Source organism: Mixophyes fleayi, chromosome 4, assembly GCF_038048845.1.
Source record: "Mixophyes fleayi isolate aMixFle1 chromosome 4, aMixFle1.hap1, whole genome shotgun sequence".
Taxonomy (NCBI): domain Eukaryota; kingdom Metazoa; phylum Chordata; class Amphibia; order Anura; family Limnodynastidae; genus Mixophyes; species Mixophyes fleayi.
In genome coordinates, this window is record NC_134405.1 from 122,013,929 (window position 1) to 122,037,062 (window position 23,134).

Below are 23,134 nucleotides of genomic sequence, written 5' to 3' on the forward strand. Positions count from 1 at the left end.
TAATTTAGAATTTAGAACCCTAAAAATGAATTATGAAAGCAGTGATAAGTTTGAGAACAGTATAATATTCACGCTGATGCCCTAACACATAAAAACAAGTGATTGTCATTTAACCAGCATATCATAAAGATATTGAGATGTGTTTGGTCACAGGATGGCAGAGTACCCCATCATTAAGGAGTTCATTGTACATTTTGATCAACAGAATCTTTATTTACCAGAACCCCCCATATTCCCTGGAGTAATGTTTGTTCTGTTCGGGTGCTGGCTGTATGAAAAATAATGTGACTCAGCACTACATACCACGGTTCACTACATATAAAAATGATATGCCTGAAATGATGATCAGTTCTATAATTAAATATATATTAAAAAGTTTTAAGTTGCAAGACCAGGGTGTATTCAACCTGACAGACATTAAGGGCATGATTTATTTTCGGACGTAAGTCCCGTTGCATGCCATATCGTCTATGAAATTGCCCTGCATATGCTTAGAAACAGACTTTACGCCAGTGAACACAATTGCATCCAGTTCATGTCCAAACGCAAATGACACTTCCGCCTGCCTACAACTTGAAGGGTAGAACATGAGTGGAAAGGGGCGGACGCACATAGTCCTTGCACAGTAAGGGCATGCTGAGGTTCCAGCGCACGGACATTCATTCAATTCAAGCTCCGGGCATCTCTTAGGTAGAGATGCCCAGAGGCAGGTGTAAGTGCCAACTGATAATAACTACATGTATGCGTGCCAGAATATGTGTTTCCAAGTAAGGGAAACTATAAAAATGCATGTTACGTACAGTATGCATTAAAAACATTATTACTTATGTATTTCATGTAAAAAAAGTAATCTTTTCTTTTACATATATATGTATTAATAATTATAGTTTTAATAGTTGTAAATAGTTGTAAATTAATTTTGTTTTTATTATTTTTTTTGCCATACATTCTGATAGTCTTTATATTACACATATGCATGCTATATCTTGCAGTCTGTTCTGTCTGTCTACACACAGCAAGAAATGTATAGCCAGAGCGTACTAATACCCAGATTCAAGTGGAAACGTTTCTTGAGATCTGCTTGTACTTGAATACAGGTGTGCGTACGTCAGGGGCCGCTCAGTCCAACCGCTGTTAGGGCCGCCCCCCCCTCGAATGCAATATTTCCTATTTATTACCTTCGGCCTCATGACATGACATGCGGCCGCGTTAGTACACAGGCGGCCGCATCGCATGACACGCGAAGCAGCCACGTCATCAATAACGCGGCCGCATCGCTTGTCACGGGATGCGGCCGTCTGTGCGCCCCCTGGGCTTAAACTTGCCAGCCCGCACCTGGCGTACGTGTGTGCAAATTACATCTGATTTTTATAAAGGCAAATATTTTGGTATTATTGGATGAAAATGTTTAAACATCCTCAGAATGGCTAATGTGATGTACCCAACACCCACAAGTTCCAGCTATTCTCTATTACTTATTTTGGATTAGTGGAGGTCAGCGAAAATGTCAGTTGAAGAAAGCGGATACTTTGCAGGTAATAACATAAACTCATATTACATGTTAGAAAAGCACAACATTTCCTGGCCTCATCTACATTATATAATGTTGCCACCTAGACAGCACTCTAAACTGTGCTTGTTTTCTGTAGGTAAAGGTTTTAGCCATCTATCTATTAATCACATGAAAGCAGATATTACGTTATATTAATCCACACCAGCTGTTAGCTCTTTTGCTGTGCCATTATCAGAGATTAATCTTTAGGCTGCCTTTTTCAAGCTGCCTCTAAATACACATCAACATTTTGCATAACGTCCAGCTGAAATCTTTCTGAGCCACTTCTGAACTCTCTGCTCTCATAACAACAATATGCGGGTTATACAACGTTGCATCTAGTCTAATGCCTGGCCAACATACTAATATATACACTGTGTGTATATATATATATATATATATATATATATTAGAGATGGTCACTGACCCCCGTGTTTTGGTTTTGGATTCGGTTTTGGATCTGGATTACCGTCGTGTTTTGGTTTTGGTTTTGGTTTTGCAAAACCGCCATTGCGTGTTTTGGTTTTGGTTTTGGTTTTGTTTGGTTTTGTTTTGCTATTTTTTGGGAAAATCCATGTTTTTGGGCCTAAATTAACCCAATTTAGTGCTCCAACTGTTTTAGAGACAAGTAATCTAATTGTTGAGGTAATAAATCATCCAAAAAAACAGTTTAATTCTTCGTTGGTAGGCCTATTCTACACACAAAACAGATTGTCTTCCTCTCCATCTATGCATATTGGCAATGCAGCCATCGTCTTTGAATGTATATTACACCCTACACTTATAGTTAAATATGTAAAGAAATGGAAAAAGCCAGTTTGCTTTCTGTCTCTCAAGGCCCCCCTCCACTTGTATAAAATAGCAAAAAATTCAGCCATTATAGACTGTACAATATTAATTGACATGGAGAAAGCCAGTTTGGTTTCTGTCTCTCTAGGCCCCCCTCCACTTGTATAAAATACTAAAAATTCAGCCATTATAGACTGTACAATATTAATTGACATGGAGAAAGACAGTTTGGGGTCACTCTGTCTCTCTAGGCCCCCCTCCACTTGTATAAAATACCAAAAAATTCAGCCATTATAGACTGTACAATATTAATTGACATGGAGAAAGCCAGTTTGGTTTCTGTCTCTCTAGGCCCCCCTCCACTTGTATAAAATACTAAAAAATTCAGCCATTATAGACTGTACAATATTATGAAAAATGGACAAAGCCAGTTTAGGGTCACTCTGTCTATGACACCCTACCCTTAAGGATAAATTGCCCTAACAGCAGCCTTTCAAGATGGTATGTGATATGGAAATGCCACAAGTCCCTTTCCTCTTTGGGGGTAGATTGCACCCTACACTTACATAGAAAGTTTTAAAAAGATGTTATCGGCATCATCTTCAGCTTCATCCTCACCCTCATCAGTGTGTACGTCATCATCACAGACTATCAATTCATCGCCGCTTGAATCCGCCATTAGAGAACAGTCAGTGCTTGGATGTCTTGGATGGTGAAGGCCTTCCTCGTGGAAGATGTAGTTCATTTTTATAAACATCATTTTCTCCACATTTTTGGGAAGTAACCTTCTACGGCGATCACTGACTAAGTTCCCTGCTGTGCTGAACACTCGTTCAGAGTACACACTGGAGGGTGGGCAGCTTAGGTATTGCAAAGCAAGTTTGTACATGGGTTTCCAAATGGCTTGCTTTTCTTCCCAGTAAGGAAAGGGACTGTCTGACATTTCCATATCAACTACCTCTTGAAAGTAATCCTCCACCATCCTTTGCATGTTTATACTCATATTGGATGGACTTATGGGCAAAGTGACACTTTTTTTTGAAAAATCCTTCAAACCAGCCCAGATGTTAAATTGTTCTCGTCTGCCCCCTGTGTCTTCCCTGCTTCTTTTTTGGAAATTTAATTTTTTACGAGCAACAGCTTGAGAAAGTGAAGGAGGACACGTCGTCAAGCCGAGGCCCAGTTCAGCGGCCAACTTGCTGAGCAATAGCTCCTTGCAAAAGTTCACATCTCGCTCATTTACAAGTAAAGACTCAATGTAGGTTTTAAACCTTGGATCAAGCACAGTGGCCAAAACGTACTGATCCGAGTTCAAGATCTTAATAACTCGAGGATCATTGTGAAGCGAATTAAGTACTTGATCGACAAGGCCAACATACTTTGCTGAATTGCTTGCTTTCAGCTCCTCCTTCATTTTCTCAAGCTGCTTTTCCAATAGTCTAATTAAAGGAATGACTTGGCTCAAACTAGCAGAGTCTGCACTGACCTCACATGTCACAACTTCAAATGGTTTCAGCACCTTGCACAGCACTGAAAGGATTCCCCACTGTGCAAGAGTGAAATACATCCCCCCTCCTTTCCCAATGTCATGACTTGTGCAATATGCTTGGATGGCTTTGCGCTGTTCCTCCATCCTCTGAAGCATGTACAGGGTGGAATTCCACCGAGTTACCACCTCTTGCTTAAGTTGGTGGCAGGGCAAGTTAAACTGCTCTTGGAGCTGCTGTAATCTCCTACATGCTGTGGCTGAATGCCTGAAATGGCCTGAAATTTTACGGGCCACCGAAAGCATCTCCTGCACCTCACGGTTATTTCGTAGGAAGCTCTGCACCACCAAGTTGATGGTGTGAGCAAAACAGGGAATATGTTGGAAATCACCCAGCTGTAATGCTCGCACTATATTGTTGGCGTTATCTGAAATGACATACCCTGGGGAGAGTCCGAGTGGTATAAGCCATGCATCAATCACATCTCTCAGTTTGCGTAACAAATTGTCAGCCGTATGCCTGTTAGTGAAGCCGGTGATACAAAGAGTGGCCTGCCTGTGACAAATGTTACGTAGTGGTGTACATGCTGCTGCTGTTCCTGCTGGTGAAGGTGAATGACCAACCCAGTGGGCTGTCACAGTCATATAGTCTTTGGTTTGGCCACTTCCACTTGTCCACATATCTGTGGTTAAGTGAACAGTGGGCAGAATGGCATTTTTCAGCGCAATCTCTACATTTTTACACACTTTTTGGTATAGTTGTGGAATAGCTTTACGGGAGAAATGGTGTCGCGATGGAATTCTGTAACGCGGACACAAAACCTCAATTAACTGTGAAAAACCAGCTGCGTTTATTGTGGAGATTGGACGCAGATCTAACACTAACATTGCAGCCATGGCGTCTGTGATTCGCTTGGCGACTGGGTGACTGCTGTCATATTTGCTTCCCCTCGCAAATGATTGTTTCACAGTTAATTGCTGAAATGTAGGACTGCTCATTTTATTCACCTGCCTCTGGGATGACGATTCACCCCCAGCAGCAGCAACAGCAGCAGCAGGACTAACGCTTTCTTCAGAGGAATCAATAATAGTGCCGGAGTCATCCAGCCTTAAGTGGGATGCCGGGCTAACTCCGAGCGCTACTGAGGATATTGATGAGGATGGTGTGGTGGGTGTATTTTGTAGCCGTCGGTATGTCGGTGAGCGGAGGGTCTTAGCTGATGAGGGAGTGCTTGTATTCTTTTGGGAAGAACTTTCAGCTTTTCCCAACACTTTGCCATGAACTCTCGTTAAATGGCGTAACATAGACGAGGTTCCAAGATGGTTAAGGTCCCTCCCTCGACTGACTGTGGCTTCACATACACTACAAATGGCTATACAATTGTTGTCTGGATTTGGGTAGAAATAATTCCACACATAAGAAGTGGATTTTTTTGTTTTATGCCCAGGCATGACAATGGCCTTTTTCTTGTCACGTGCCAGAACTGCTGCCACTGGTGCAGGACTTACACAAACAACCTCATCCTCATCAACATCCTCATTAGCGCCCTCGTCGCCTACACAAATCTCCCCTCATCCTCTTCTAATTCCAAAGTGGCATCCTCAATTTGGGTATCACCGGCTACACTCGGGCTATTAAGGCACACATCAGCAGAATGCTCACGATTAGACATCCCACTGTTGGATGGACTCTCCACAGGGATTGTTGTCATTTGTGAATCAGAGCAAATATTCTCCTGTAATGCCTCACTGGTATCTTGCAGCTCAGCTTTGACGCGTAACAGTAGTTGTGCACCAATTGTAGCCTGGGTAACTTTTTGGGATCTGCCACTAATAGCCAAAGGTGAAGGCCTCATTCTCTCTTTGCCACTGCGTGTGTAGAATGGCATGCTTGCAATTTTTTTTTTATCGTCACTTAACTTTTGCTCAGTTACACTTCTTTTTCGCTTCAATACAGTAAATTTTTTTTTGGTTTTTGTTTTTTGCACTAATTTGAAAACACTCTGTTGTTTGACATCGCCTTGGCCAGATGACGTACTGGGAACACTAACATCAGGACTGGTGACAGAACCTGGTTGCTCATTTAGATCATATGTGGACTGCTTTGAATCCATTCTGAGCGCAAACCACTGAGGAGTGCTAAAAATTATTGAGTAGATACTGCTGACAGATATGACTTTTGACAGCCAGAAATATTAATGCACAATTAGGGAGGACACCCCAAAAACACTGAGGAGTGCTAAAAATTATTGAGTAGATACTGCTGACAGATATGACTTTTGACAGCCAGAAATATTAATGCACAATTAGGGAGGACACCCCAAAAACACTGAGGAGTGCTACAAATTATTGAGTAGATACTGCTGACAGATATGACTTTTGACAGCCAGAAATATTAATGCACAATTAGGGAGGACACCCCAAAAACACTGAGGAGTGCTAAAAATTATTGAGTAGATACTGCTGACAGATATGACTTTTGACAGCCAGAAATATTAATGCACAATTAGGGAGGACACCCCAAAAACACTGAGGAGTGCTAAAAATTATTGAGTAGATACTGCTGACAGATATGACTTTTGACAGCCAGAAATATTAATGCACAATTAGGGAGGACACCCCAAAAACACTGAGGAGTGCTACAAATTATTGAGTAGATACTGCTGACAGATATGACTTTTGACAGCCAGAAATATTAATGCACAATTAGGGAGGACACCCCAAAAACACTGAGGAGTGCTAAAAATTATTGAGTAGATACTGCTGACAGATATGACTTTTGACAGCCAGAAATATTAATGCACAATTAGGGAGGACACCCCAAAAACACTGAGGAGTGCTACAAATTATTGAGTAGATACTGCTGACAGATATGAATGACTTTTGACAGCCAGAAATATTAATGCACAATTAGGGAGGACACCCCAAAAACACTGAGGAGTGCTACAAATTATTGAGTAGATACTGCTGACAGATATGACTTTTGACAGCCAGAAATATTAATGCACAATTAGGGAGGACACCCCAAAAACACTGAGGAGTGCTAAAAATTATTGAGTAGATACTGCTGACAGATATGACTTTTGACAGCCAGAAATATTAATGCACAATTAGGGAGGACACCCCAAAAACACTGAGGAGTGCTACAAATTATTGAGTAGATACTGCTGACAGATATGACTTTTGACAGCCAGAAATATTAATGCACAATTAGGGAGGACACCCCAAAAACACTGAGGAGTGCTAAAAATTATTGAGTAGATACTGCTGACAGATATGACTTTTGACAGCCAGAAATATTAATGCACAATTAGGGAGGACACCCCAAAAACACTGAGGAGTGCTAAAAATTATTGAGTAGATACTGCTGACAGATATGACTTTTGACAGCCAGAAATATTAATGCACAATTAGGGAGGACACCCCAAAAACACTGAGGAGTGCTACAAATTATTGAGTAGATACTGCTGACAGATATGACTTTTGACAGCCAGAAATATTAATGCACAATTAGGGAGGACACCCCAAAAACACTGAGGAGTGCTAAAAATTATTGAGTAGATACTGCTGACAGATATGACTTTTGACAGCCAGAAATATTAATGCACAATTAGGGAGGACACCCCAAAAACACTGAGGAGTGCTACAAATTATTGAGTAGATACTGCTGACAGATATGACTTTTGACAGCCAGAAATATTAATGCACAATTAGGGAGGACACCCCAAAAACACTGAGGAGTGCTAAAAATTATTGAGTAGATACTGCTGACAGATATGACTTTTGACAGCCAGAAATATTAATGCACAATTAGGGAGGACACCCCAAAAACACTGAGGAGTGCTACAAATTATTGAGTAGATACTGCTGACAGATATGACTTTTGACAGCCAGAAATATTAATGCACAATTAGGGAGGACACCCCAAAAACACTGAGGAGTGCTAAAAATTATTGAGTAGATACTGCTGACAGATATGACTTTTGACAGCCAGAAATATTAATGCACAATTAGGGAGGACACCCCAAAAACACTGAGGAGTGCTAAAAATTATTGAGTAGATACTGCTGACAGATATGACTTTTGACAGCCAGAAATATTAATGCACAATTAGGGAGGACACCCCAAAAACACTGAGGAGTGCTACAAATTATTGAGTAGATACTGCTGACAGATATGACTTTTGACAGCCAGAAATATTAATGCACAATTAGGGAGGACACCCCAAAAACACTGAGGAGTGCTAAAAATTATTGAGTAGATACTGCTGACAGATATGACTTTTGACAGCCAGAAATATTAATACACAATTAGGGAGGACACCCCAAAAACACTGAGGTGTGCTACAAATTATTTAGTAGATAATGCTGACAGATATGACTTTTGACAGCCAGAAATATTAATGCACAATTATGGGGGACACCCCAAAAGCGCTGGGGAGTGCCAAATATGAAGAAAAAATAATAAACCTCTATCCTCCTCTCTGCACTAGCGATTTTGGTTAGAGCAATTGCAAGAACAATATGGTATTCTCTGTCCCTGCTCTAATTAGCCTATGACTACACCCTGCTCTCTCCCTCTGTCAAATGGCGATGGATTGCTGTGGAGGCGTGTATTTATAAAGTTGAAGTATCGCGAGAACCGAGTCCCGAGATCCGACGACGTCACAATGACGTTCGGCCTCGATTTGGATTCGGAATGGGCGGGAGAGTACCGAGCTGCTCAGCTCGGTACTCGGATACCCAAAGTTCGGGTGGGTTCGGTTCTCGGAGAACCGGACCCGCCCATCTCTAATATATATATACATAATTCTTACAGATTTTTGTCCATGTTGACATGATAGCATCATGCAGTTGTGCAGCTGCAGATTTTCTGGCTGCAACAGTCATGCTACAAATCTCCACCACATCCCAAAGGTGCTCTATAGGGTTAGAGATTTGGTAACTGTGGAGGGCGTTGAACCTTTTTCATTAACAAAACGTTTTTGCAAACAGAACTGCCACTCACTGGATGTAAACTCTAAAGATTGTCATGTGTGAAAATCCCAGGAGTTTCTGAGGTACTCGAACCACCCCGTTTGACACCAACAATCATTCCATGGTTAAAGTGACTTAAATCCCATTTCTTCCCATTCTGGTGTTTTGGTCTGAACAACAACTGAACCTCTTGACCATGTCTGCCTGTTTATATGGATTGAGCTGCTGCCAAATGATTATGTATGTAATAAAGTGGCCACTGAGTATGTACACACACACAATGTATGTATACGGGCATATATAAGCACATAAAAAAACCACTAAGGCCCCTCTTTACAAATCTGCAGCAATAAAATAGATTTTTTAGGAAATCTTGTATTGCCACAATTTAACATTAAAATATTGCCAGAGCAACTTAGTAATGCTCAGCTTTCCAGTGAGACAGGCTGGCAGTGGGCTTTCAGTTCCACTAGAGAAAAACATGAAATAGGAAAAAGTATGCTAACATATTTTATTATATTCGATAATATATTTAATATTAAAAAAATTATTGTCCTAATCCTCTGCTATTGTCACCCTAGGACTGCAGCAGTATCTGTTCGCAAGAGTGCAACGTTAAACATTTGATAGATAAGGAGAAGTCGGCAAAGCACCTGGTGAAAGCGCAAATTTCTCTGGAGAAACAGCTTTGCTCCCTTTCATAAATAGGCCCCTAATTGCACATTTTTTTTATTTACATAGTTCTAACATTTTGCAGTACCGTATATAAAACATTTTACTAAAACCCTTCTTGGCGCTAAGAACATATGGGGATTAAGCACAATGGAAGCACATTGTATAAATGATCATAGATCTGCCACATCCAACAGTCAGCGTTTGCTACTGCCAAGGAATTCAGTTCACCTGCACTTCATTGCGTTTTGTCAAATTACTGTTCTTTACGGGCACTGTCACTTCTTTCTGCAACTGAAATACAATATGTGGAATACCGTGCTCTGGGGGTAAATGTATCAAAGTCCGAGTTTGCCAGCGTGTTTAAATCACGGCAAATCGCGGGTGTTTACCAGCGAGTTTTGAAAAAAAACCTTGAAATGTATCAAGCTGCGATTTTGACACTGATGTTCAAAATCGCTGGTCAACTCTGGCGATTTTGGGCGATGTAAACACTCCCGAGATTAGCTAACTCTCCCGTGTTCGCAAAACTCTCCTGTGTTGTATCAGTGTGTTTTAAACACATCACTGTTACACTGCCCCTGTCATACAGCTGCCGGAGCTCCGGCAGCTGTCAAAATGTTAAAGAACAGATAAAAGTTAAAAAAAAAAAAGTGTGGGGTCCCCCCGCTATTCATGCTTAACCCTAGTGCTGCCTGACTAGTGCTGGTCCCGTGAAAATCGGGGAAACATTTTGCGTGGGGTCCCCCCCGATTTTCACTTTACCAGCAGTTGGCAAACCAGCCAGGGTTGGCGGCACTATAGCAGTGGGACACACAGCAGGCTTGCTGGGACCTGTATTTCCACAAAAAAAAAGTTAAACAACAGCACCCTAGTAAAAACCACATACATTTATTAAAAATAAAAACCCCACAATAAACACACTAACCACCCTCATTTAAACCACATCTATTTATTAAAAATAAAAACACCACAAATACTCACAAAAGATGTCTTCTTTCTTCTCCAAAGTCTCCTTGCTTGCCCCAGTCCCATAGTAATTATACTTCCAAAATGTCCAGGCTTGCCCCAGTCCCATAATAATTATACTTCCAAAATGTCCAGGCTTGGATAATATCTTCTTCACTTCGCCCAGAAGGGGCCCCTTGTTGATTGAAGTCTTCTTTGCTTCGGCCAGGAGGGCCCATATTTGTACATCCCGAATCTTTAATCTTGATTGTAGAAAAATAAAAAAAGTGTTCACCCGACGCTAACAGCTCCTACCTAGTAGGAGGTCCGGTACGCAATGAACTTACGTTCATTGCGCAAGCTCTAACTTCTGTTTTATGTGATTTTCCCACACTAGTGGGGGAATCACCTAATACTGTACATAGAGCTTACGCAAGTAATGTAGCTCATTGCGCATGCGCTATGCTACTTGCGTAAGCTGTATTTACTGTATTACAGTGCTGGTGCTGGTAAAGTGAAAATCGGGGGGACCCCACGCAAAATTTTTCCCCGATTTTTACGGGACCAGCACTAGTCAGGCAGCACTAAGGTTAAGCATGAATAGCGGAAGACCCCACACTTTTTTTTTTTTTTTACCTTCATCTATTCTTTACAGCTTTAACACTGATGTGTCTCTACAACACGCTGCTATAAAGCAGCGTGTTGTATATGGCGTGTTTTGATGCAAACTCTCCTGAGTTTGCTAACTCGCAGCTTCATACATTTGAGAGCTGTATAGCTGCAGTGGCAAACAGTCGGGAGTTTGATCTCTGGCGATTTTGCAAATAGAGATTTTGACAGAAGCCGAACTCTGGCGATTTTGCATGAAATCTCAGCTTCATACATCGGCGAGAAAATCGCTGGAGTTGCAAAATCGCACTTTGATACATTTACCCCCTGGTGTCTATACTGTAAAATTACAATAGGAAGTGCTAAGTACCCTGTTACAGTGCGAAAAACCTCTGAAGGAAAGCAGGAAATTTACAATACTAGGAAGAAAAAGTCTGAAGAGGTCAATTGAATTGTGGCTGTAGATAAAAAACAAATTGGTCTGGTGATTTGGATTTGAGACAGGGTTGATAATTGAAATGAAGCAGAGAGGGAGATTATGACATGGTTCTATGTTGGGGGGGTTAGTGATCTGATTTGATAGTCTAAGGAAAAGGATTGTGAATTGGGTGGAAAGAAGTGAAAATCTAGTTGTGGGAAAAGGGGGATTTATTTCATTACCTGGGTGTGAAGGAATTAATGCTGACTCCACACAATAATGTGAAATCTATGGGAGATAAACTATTGAAAACTGAACTGGAGGTTGCCAGGAATAGAGAGTACCAGGGGACTGCATGCAGAATCAGAACTAGCGAGCTGTGGGCCCCAAAGCAGGGAGGCAGGGAGAAGGGAACCATGGCCCCTGACTCACATCTACCCCCAAAAACACCAACCATCATAATCCAACATTCTGGGCTCCGTAAACTTTGTACAAAGAGATAGTAAGTTGGCAGTGAAGAGCTGAGCTCTAGCGGATATCCACTTTCAAGGCTCTGCTTTTCGCACTTTTCACATGTTAATAAACACGTCAAAGTAAGTTAAATGTAGTACAAGAGTCCATGTTTCTGTTTTTACCACTGTGTTGTAAAATTTTAAAGGCACATTTAAAATGTTAGAGTCCAGCATGCCCCGTTTATCATGTGCATGATGACAGCAGAATAGATTGCACTTTTACCAATGCAATGCATGGAAAGTGCATAAAAAATTAAAATACAACTTGCCTGCATTCGTTTTCTTGAGGCTTTTATCCATTTTGTCAGTACATACAGATGTAGCAAACTTTATATTGACATGTATCACATCACATGCCATTAATTTCAATGGCAAATAATTCATTAAATGTCAATTTAAAGCTTCCAACATCTGTATGTGAGAATGAGCTTCAGGGGTAAATGTATGAAAGTCCGGTTTTTTCAACTCGCCGGAAATCATCGAGTTGACAGCTAAAATTCAAAGCAGTGCTGGCTTGTAAAGGCAAACTTGCCTTTACAAGCCAGCGTCCTAATTTAGCCAGGACAGTCCCGATTTGGACTATCTGGCCAACCCACCATTCAGGACTTTTTCCCTGCCTGCCGGAATGTTTGGAGGGATGCCCTGCTCAGCTGTTCCTGGCAATGCAGGAGTGTATTTAGGGGGTTTAGTGTATTTAGAGTGGTTAGGGACAACCTACTGATTCAGAAGCTGTACACAAGTCCCTGTAGGCCCTGATGCACCCACATTGTGACACAACCATGCCCCCAAAGTAATGTGGTCACTCCCTGATTTTTGAGGTGGGTTAGCTATGTCCCAAATTCCAAATATAAAATGCTGGGATGCATGTAGTGTTCCATGTATGCACTGAGGCCTAAATTGTGGTTTATACTCTGCCCGCGATGTGCAACTATAGAAGTGCTACAGTAAGACTAGAACATGACAATAATCATATTACTATACACAATAAGCAAATTGAAAACTGTCCTATTAACATCGTATTTCATATTCCTTGCATAGCTTATTTTATATTTATTTACATTTTTATCACCTGGAGCTTGGTATGGCCCCAAATACAATTACTTCTATAGACTTTAAGCTCCTGCAGCATCCTCCTTACAGCTGCAGCCTTACAGTTGCAATATTATATATAAAGTAATGTTCTGCTACATCTGAATAATAATACTTCAGTCACATAGACAACAATATACCGTACACTTAAAATATGTGCTAACATTCTGTCAATTATTATTCACATAATTCAGTGTCTTCAAAAAAAGAATTTTTATACTGTTAAAACATATTTATGACATTTGTTACTAAAATATTGTAGCTGAGAATTTACATAACAATGTACACAAATTAAATATAATCATATTTCTATGCCACTGATATATCATTTACAAAATATAGTATTGTCCAGATTATCAATAAATGTATCACTATCACTATTAATTCCATCACTATCGTATGCACTTTGAAATACCATATTGTATAAATTTATGGATAAAGATACACTAAAGAAAAGCTATTTAAAACCAAACAAATAATTTTTTGAATTTTTAAAGAAATGGTTACATTTCTAGATGCAAAAGTAGGAAAGCAGGGCTCAGCAAGGCACATACTAACATGTAGAGGTACTTCAAATCATTGGCATAATAGGGGACATTACCTTTTGGGATCCAGAAGATGAGCCCTTTAGTGATGTGCGTTTGAAGGATCCGCTCATCCTTCTTAAAGAACCTGATAATTTCCCTCCTCTAGATCCAACAGGTCTTTTGCCCCCTTGTCCCTGTCCTTCCATGAATAATCTAGCAGCACCGGGCCATTAAGAACTTTATTTTCTTTCATATAGACTGAGCCGCAGTTCAAGGGTCTTACAGCTCAGGAGAGTGGAAGAAAGCATATGTCTAGGAAGAAGACATCACATTTATATAGAAAAGTCCCAGAGTATAAATGCTCTTGTGGACATAGCTAGGAAGGAATAAGCTATCATGGAAAGGGAGCAAAACAGAGCAACACATGGGTACAGACTGCTGCATCCCATCCCCCCAGCTACAGCCTCTATAATCAGGCTTAATGCACGCCGCTCCAGCAAGCTATGGTTTTTAATGGATGGAGATTTAATAAATGGTGATTGAAGGTAAATCTACTTTGTGAAGCATCAGCCCAAATTTTTTTTTTCTTTTTCCAAAGCAAAACATAGGTCAATCATTCTGGTATCACTGCATAAGGAGCAGATGGTCTGCAGGCCAGAAGCTAGGAGCTTGCCCAGTGAAATGTCAGGAGCAGCTTGTGAAGCAAAAGTGCCTACAGCAGATCGACAGATAAGAACAAGATCTGGATCTTAAAAACAAAAGTGGGCTTAGTGTAATGCAGAGCAAAAGAGAGCATTCATCCAAAGTCGATCCTTAGAAAAACAAGCGTTTGCATCATGTTGTACTTTACATTCATACTCCTGGAGTGCACAGATACAGAAATCCCTGCTTATAGGAGATTACAACCTTATTTATGTCCTTGTTAACTTATGTACTCTGAAAAATAATGACATTAAAATGTACACAAAATGCATATTAATTTGCCAAAACTCTACTTTTGTACATTTGTAACCGAGACTCGGTACTGTTTGGCAGTAATTTTTTCACTGTAAAATACATTTAAAGGTAGTTTTTAATAATGTAAAAATTGAACTGTAATAGAACCGCAGCTATTAAAACTTTTTATATACTTCATGTTATTTATTTATTAGGCCACATTCACTTCACACATAAAACCCCCAAAAATGTAAGAAGTCCTAAAGCAACATGTGTGGCATTTTTCCCAGTAGTATAAATAGTAGTAGGAATAAACAAAAAAATATGCTAAGCCCCCATTCTCTCCACCTACACCCATGATTCATACATCCAATTTTCCCAGCCATGCCCACCTTTTACCAGTCATCTCTATTTAAGGTCTAAAAAAAATCAGGACAGTCTTGGCAAAGTCAGCAATACTGGGAGGTATGCTCATATTCTTAAAATAGAGCACCTTCAGTCAGGGGCAGATGGGGACTTAAGGTGCCCCAGGAAAATATTCTGAAAGTAGCCTCATGTTGTAGGTGGGAGCAAATTGTTAGTAGGTGGGGTCAAATCAATTACATACATGGAAATGCATGAGCCGCAGTGTAGCAGATTCTTGCGTTGATATGGGTGCTGGTATAGCATACAAGGATGAATGTTGTCAGGTTGCCCTTCCCCTTTCAGCTCTTTATCTTTCTCTTCAAACACACCTGCAGTGCGGTGCACACTACTGTTAAGTGCACGTTGGTGTCCTACCACATGTATAGCTGTGTGAAGTGGAGCATACCTCCCACCTCTCCCTGTTGTCTTCTCTTGATAGGAGTTTGTGATAATAGATGGCTCCTTAAAAGGGGGTGAGACACAATAGCCATCCCAAAAGACTATCAGTAGCATATGCCACCCTGTCTAGTGCTAGCTAACAACAACAACAAGGGCTCTGGTGGTATCAACGCCCTTTGTGACCAGCATGCTGCGGATACTAAACCCTAACACTAAGTGTGATGTGCTACCCTGAGAAAGGTCTAACAGTAACACCCACAATGCAATTACACTAAACAGACAATGGAAGTAAACAAGAAACACAACAGAAGCCTACTCTTAATGGGGACTATTTAAAGTCAAAGGAAGCTTGTGGCCTAATACTGCTGCTGGTTGGATAGTGGCCTGTTAGATATGGGCCTAGTGCCTTTCTGTCTAATGAGCTCAGGCCTATCTCCCAAATAATTGGTGTTCCATTGACATAGTACCTGAACTACTGGTGCCCACAGTCCTAGTACCCAAACTACTGGTGCTCTTGTGTCCAGCACCTGAAGTAGTGGTGCGCAAATTACTGGTGCCCACAGGCCTAGCACCAAAATTATGGATAGAAGTGCCTGAAAGCCTTACCTGATTCTGGTAGCTTTTGTCATTAACAGGTGATATCTCTAATACTTCACCCTGCTGTCTTCTGCCTGGATAGTGCTGGCTCTCCCATGATCCTTGGCCTCTTTGGTGTTAAGCCTGGTATCTTCTATCATGACCCAGCAACTTCTGTTTTGACATGTTTTCTGGCTTGTCATGATGGCTTTGCTTGCTTCCAACAGTCTCCAACATCTTCTCTTCTAGAGTTCCTCATAGGTGTAACTTCACTGATGGACCAACTCACTCAGCTCACAGTGGCCAATGGCAGCTGCAGCGGCTCATACTTTCGTCCTGGCTAATGCCGGAAAGCCACTTCCTTCCTCTATATCCTGGCTGTTGCCTCGGTTTAGCCTCCCTGCTGGTTATAGTGCTTTTGCCCTGCAATTGCTGTGCCTGCTTAGAGTCTTACATCCTGCTACTTGACCAACTGTTACCTGACTCTTTGGCTTTGTTTCCTGGACCACTCTCGTTTGCTGTCTGCCTTTGACTCTTTGACTTTGCACCTGAACTATTCTTGCTTGTTGCCAGCCCCCGACTTTCCGGCCTGACTTTGGACTTTCCTTGTTTGTTTCTGATCTTTAATCTTTGGGCATGGCTCCGGCTACACCTCACACTCACCCCTAGAGTCTCCTTCTCCTCGATACCCGACCCTTCAGTATAAGTTTTACTACTCTGAATGTAAGTCCAGGGGGTATCCCAGTACCTGAAAGAATATCCTCCTCTACAGGAAAAGCGGTTGCTATAGGTGAAAACCTCTGCCTCTGTTCTAAAAGCTTATGTAGGGTTTGGGGGAGCCCTAATAGCTGTTATGTGAGGGCAGGGTGAAAACATGATGATGTATAAATGTTCTTTATTATATTTTTTAATTACTTAAGTTATTTTTGCCAATTCCCATATAAAAAAATGACTACATGTATTTTACTGTAATCACAAGACACAGCGCTTATCAGAGAGAGAGGGAGGGCGGGTCCAAGGAGTTGATTGGTTTGGAAGGCAAAGTTCCTGGCAGGAGTGTAATACAGCCTCAGGTGCTAAAAACTACAATTCTCAGTATTCCCAGCAGAAGGTGGGATGGAAGGTCACGGCCCTCTGTCTTGCTTCTCAGTGTGGTGTGTCGGTGATAGGAATAAGAAGAAAGGCCAAAAAGCCGGGACTGGTCTACTAATGGAGTGTGGTGATGACAAAATGAAATGCGAAAGAAACATCAGGACAAACCAGATCAGAACTAATTAGAACAGGAATAACCCCAAATCAGCGAGCAGGAGCATGGCCAGAAAACAAGACAAGGTCAATACACTGGGTCAAACTTCAAAAGTACAGAAACGCTGGAGCGCAAGAATATATCCTATTACCTTGGTACAATAGTGTGCTCAGAGTCAGAATTAAATACACTGACAATTCCAATTCGGCAGGCTACTGACATCAGAGGTCATGTAACTGCCCTTTTAAACATAGAACAGAGCCGCGCTGCAGCTGACCACAGGAGAGCAGGCAGCATCGGGAAGCCATTAGATACTGTTGGCACCAGGAGCGAGACATAGCAGTGTAAGGGATCCCCTGAACCCGGGTCACCTGACAATGATAAGGAGACTCACTGGAGGATATTCTAGAAATTTGTCTCTTGTTCAGATAATCCTACAACTTTCCAGAGATGGTCAGTGTCCACTGCATGTGTGAGTAACCTCCCAAACCACACCTAGAGCTATTGCCCATGGGGCAGTCTATGTGAGATAGAGGGCCGCCTCACATTGCCCTTCACAGCTGGGACGACTCCGCTCTCACCTAATCCTACCACACATTAAGTAATGAGTAGCCTTAAGGGACTGCTAAGCCCCTTGTTACTACATATACCCCATGTATAGAGGAAGTGTATTCTTACAGTGTGCTGTATCCCTTTCACGGGCAGTGCCCTCCCTACTCTTGTTTTCTACTGTATACTGTGTATGTACTGTATACACTTTGCATGTACTATATACTGCTTTCATTGTAAATGGCCATTTGTTTGATACTATTAAGTTATCCTTGTTGTAACTTTGTCACTCTTGCTAAATTATGCTACTTGTGCCATGCTAGTTGTGTTATGCTTACCCTTGTCGTGTTATACTATTGTGTTATGTTTTTACGCTCTGGGCACTCGCAGACTAAATTTGGGTATTATACGCACAAAATCGACATTTACATTCTTTGATGAATCTGACCCTCATGTTTATCTCTGCTGTACTATTACTTTGTACAGCACCCCAGAATTTTTGTGGCGCCCTATAAGTAAATTATAATAATAATTACCCCACACTTTTGAACATACTTCCTGCTGCTACAACAGAATTCTTCACATCAAACAAATATAGGGACTATCACCATTGCTTTCATTGTTGTCTGCATTTACTAAAGTATCCCCATGGCAGAGACATTCGTTACTATTAATACATTGCATGTGTATTATTATCACTACATTATTGCTGTGTATGTGTATTGTTATTGCATTATTATTCTACGCTGCTGCCTATTTTATTGTCAATTGTATTCAATGGTTATTTCCTTTTGACTGTACTATTATATTATATTCTCCAGATGCCAAGAATCCACCCCATTCTCAAATCCCCCACTCCTGAAATCAGCAACTGCAGTGTACAGATTAAATTTGTTTAAAAATATTTTATAAATGTTCATTCATTAAAGCAGCTTCATTCAAAGACTATTCCACTAGAAATTAGATTCACTTCATAAGACAAATTTTGATTGTGTTTGTCTAGAGTCAGCAAACCAATTATATTCATTCTTCAAAACTGATTTCTCATGAACATGGAGGAGATGAAATAGGACATGGCTAGAGCAGCATGTTATACTATTATATACATTTTATATTTTTTTTTTATATAGATCTTATTTCATCTCAGCAAACCATGTTAAGGCATCGCCTCTTTTCTGTATGTGCTGGCTAGCAATAAAATCTAATAACTGGAAATCAGAAAGTCCCAAAAAAAGACAAGCAATTATTATTTTTCCATGATAATTTTTTCATTAGCAGTATCCCATTGGCATCTTGAGAAAAGGGGCTGACATGGCAAGTATTGGGCCATGAATGAGAAGCAAGTAGTGTAAAAATAAATTGTGGATGCATATGGTATTTCAAGTTACCCTAAAATATATGTAGCAATATAGTACATACAGTTTCAAGATTTAGGGTCATCTTTAAATACATTTTCCCCATTCCTATTAAATGCCAAAAGTATATTTTCTGAAATGATAAACTTTGTATACAAACAATTATTTTAAATTTGTTATGAATCCCTTTCAACTTTTGCCCAGATTGATTACACAGAAAAACATTTTTTTTTACAAATGAAAGCAGTATTCTTTCATTTTCATGTGTTTTGTTTGGATGAAATAGAAAAAGCCTTTGCTTAAACAATGTTGTGCATATAGTTGTAAAATGCAGTAGAATTGAAAATATATGGGCAGCACGGTGGCTAAGTGGTTAACACTTCTGCCTCACAGCACTGGGGTCATGAGTTCAAATCCCAACCATGGCCTTATCTGTGTGGAGTTTGTATGTTCTCCCTGTGTTTGCTTGGGTTTCCTCCGGGTGCTCCGGTTTCCTCCCACACTCCAAAAAAACATACTAGTAGGTTAATTGGCTACTATCAAATTGACGCTAGTGTCTCTCTCTCTCTGTCTGAATGTGTATGTTAGGGAATTTAGACTGCAATCTCTATTGGGGCAGGGACTGACAGGGGCAGGCTGGGCCGGGGGGCATTGGTGTGATCCAGAGTGTGCACATGGAGAGCAAATTTATCCAGTCTGCCTCTATTATTGTTCAGACTCATGGTGGTAATTCTTTTATTTTTATAGAATATAGTAAGGTATTCCACTATCATAGGCATCTCCACATACACTGACAGAATGAAAAACATGTTGAGATGTGCGGTACACCTCATCCTATAGTAGAACTATTCTGGTTCCCCTCTCCAATCGCAAAACAGTATAGCTTAGATAGGAACATTACAGGGCAGCATAGGATATCAAGCAACACTGTTCTGTTAGTAGTAGGACAAACCAATGTATAATAGTACAACATCTGATGAGCACAAGCAGCACATGGTCGGGGACTTAGAGCATACATAGGTACAGATAGCAGTCACTCTACATGCTCAATAGAATATTATGATGAATACTATGTAAATTAGGATAAATTTGTATTGTATATTGAGGAGGACATGGCTATTATAATGAAATTTGGTAGTGCTAGATATTGGGGGCTTGCTGTGTTGCTATGATAGAGTTGGGGATATTATAAAATTGGGTTTAGGATTCCAGTTTTTGACAATATTTTGTTTTATAATAGAAACTACACTTCATGCCCATGCTGATCTGTACACAGCCTTAGTAGGGCATCATTTCACTTACCTCACTTCATTCCTAGGTAACCCCTGTGCTACAGTATGCAAGATCATTCATTCATTTGTACAGTTATCATGTTCAGTATATCCACTACAGCTGTCTGTATTTTCAATAGTATTTCTTTATTTTTTATAAAAGAGCATTGCTTAGTTCACTTTATATCTCTTTAAAGTGAAAATCCATGTTACTTGTTCTCTCAGTTGAATCTGGGGTGGTGGAATTGGGTGGGGGCAATTGATCCAAGTAATCAAGGTAGCCCTTAAAAACATTCCCTTGGAATACAAGTTTGACATTTTCATCTGAAGCAGGCATCTGCTGAAGCAGTGAATTATGGATGTGATAGTAATCAGGCACCACTATTAGCTACAGCAGGGATTTTTATTATCATAAGATGCATTTTAATGCACTTACTCAGCAACTTGGGTATCATTGATGCTGTAGTCAAAAGCATTAGCTTGATTTCTAATACAGACTTTTTGTATGTTTAAAAATAATACTATATATAATGAAAACATTTATCCTACATTTGCCCTTTAATTGATGATGAAAGCTTAGACAAGCAAAACTATCGTTAGGATGTGAGCTTTGCTCTCAAAATCACAAGACACTGGAAAATAGGGTTTAGCTTTGAATACTCTGATGAGGCACAATATGTCTAGGACTGCCCTGCTAGACATAACATTTCACGCCACTTAAAGTCTCATGATTATCCAACAGAAAACTTGTCCTTATGTGACCAATAGAATAGGTTTTACCAGGCGCAATTGTATTTGTCAATAGTGCCACCTGTTGACAAATATAGGGAATTAATAATAATTATAAAAAAGGCAACTACAGAAATTTTCGTTTTTGGGGGTCTGAAGAATACTACATACATCATTGCTTAAAATGGAACAACACACCTTACTGAGTATTAAGTGAAGAGTATAGTTTGTATAAAATGCTGCAGTTATGTATAGCTTTATACTCTAGTTAAAAACTAAGCCTGTTGATTTCAATTTAAATCTAGAACTTGTGGTTTATGGAAAATATTAGGGCAAAGCCATAAAACACATATGAAATCACAGTGTGACTATTTAATCCACCTTTAACCGTGGAAAGTGCTACAAAAATCAACCCTCCGCTAGGGATCACAAGATACCACCATTCAGGCTACATTTCATGACAATTTATATCTATTATTTATATATATAATACTGTGCAAACGTTTTAAGATGTGGAAAAAATGCTGCAAAATAAGAATGTTTTCAAAAATAGAAGTGTTAATAGTTTATTTTTATCAATTAACAAAATATAAAGTGAATGAACAGAAGAGAAATCTAAATCAAACCAATGTTTGGTGTGGCTACCCTCTGCCTTTAAAACATCATAATTTCTCCTAGGTACACTTCCACACAGATTTTGCAGAAACTCGGCAGGGAGGTTGATTTAAACATCTTGGAGAACTAACCACAGATCTGTGGATGTAGGCTTGCTCAAATCCTTCTGTCTCCTTATGTAATCCCAGACAGACTTGATGATGTTGAGATCAAGGCTCTGTGGGGGCCATATCATCACTTCCAGGACTCCTTGTTCTTTTTTACGCTGAAGATAGTTCTTAATGACATAAGTTGTATGTTTGGGGTCCTTGCTCTGCTGCAGAATAAAGTTGGAGCCAATCAGACGCCTCCCTGATCATATTGCATGATTGATAAGTACCTGCCTGTACTTCTCAGCAATGAGGACACAATTAATCCTGACCAAATCCCCAACTCTGTTTGCTGAAATGCAGCCTCAAACTTGCAAGGAGCCTCCACCATGCTTCACTGTTGCCTGCAGACACTGTTTATTGTACCGCTCTCCAGCCCTTCGGCGAACAAACGGCCTTCTGTTATAGCCAAATATTTCAAGTTTTAACTCATCAGTCCAGAGCACCTGCTGCCATATTTCTGCACCCCAGTTCTTATGTTTTCATGCATAGTTGAGTTGTTTGTCCTGGTTTTCACATCAAAGGAATGGCTTTTTGGCCGCGATTCTTCCATAAAGGCCACTTCTGGCCAGACTTCTCTGAACAGTAGATGGGTGTACCTGGGTCCCACTTTTTTTTCTCCAGTTCTGAGTTGATGGCACTGCTGGACATCCTCCGATTTTAAAGGGAAGTAAGCATGATGTGTCTTTCATCTGATGCACTAAGTTTCCTTGGCTGACCACTGCATCTACGGTCCTCAACGTTGCCTGTTTCTTTGGGCTTTTTCAAAAGAGCTGTAACAGCACATCTTGAAACCTCAGTCTGCTTTGAAATCTTTGCCTGAAAGAGACCTTACTGATGCAGTATAACTGCCCTGTCTTGTTGCTGTGTTCAGTCTTGCCATGATGTATGACCTGTGACATGAAACTGTCTTCCACATCCTCACCTTTGTAGCAGAGTTCCTCGCCCAGCTATAAGCCTCCTACACAACTGTTTCTGTTTCAGTTAATGTTAGTCCAATGGTCACCAGGGTAAACTTTTAGAACAGATGGTATAGAGGTCTTCACCTTTAGCAGCCGCTTTTCCCGTTAAGCTTTATGCGCTCGCAGGTACCTAGATGCTCCCAGGTCTAAAGCTCTAGTGTAGTGAAAGTTTATTCTTAGCAGCTGGGAATAGGAGACAGTAGACTGGATGACAGCTGGTAGTCAGACGTAAGATGAAGTCAGGGGTCCCTAGCAAATATCAGTGGTCAGTACCAGGCAAAGGTTCAAAGCAGACAGCAAGCAAGAATATCCAAGAGACAAGCCAAAGGTCAGGGTTATTTGAAAACAAACAGGGTCCAGAAAA

At 40.5% G+C, this 23,134-nt stretch overlaps 1 protein-coding gene across 1 annotated transcript in view; it reads right to left on the bottom strand.

Annotated features, from left to right (window-relative positions):
* TRPM1 (transient receptor potential cation channel subfamily M member 1) overlaps positions 1–13,989 on the bottom strand; it is a 163,691-nt gene extending 149,702 nt beyond the window's left edge. The window contains exon 1 of the mRNA XM_075208119.1: positions 13,653–13,989. Within this exon, the coding sequence (XP_075064220.1) occupies positions 13,653–13,784 (132 nt within the window). The 5' untranslated portion in view covers positions 13,785–13,989. The remainder of the gene's footprint in view (positions 1–13,652) is intronic.
* Positions 13,990–23,134: the final 9,145 nt, after the last annotated feature.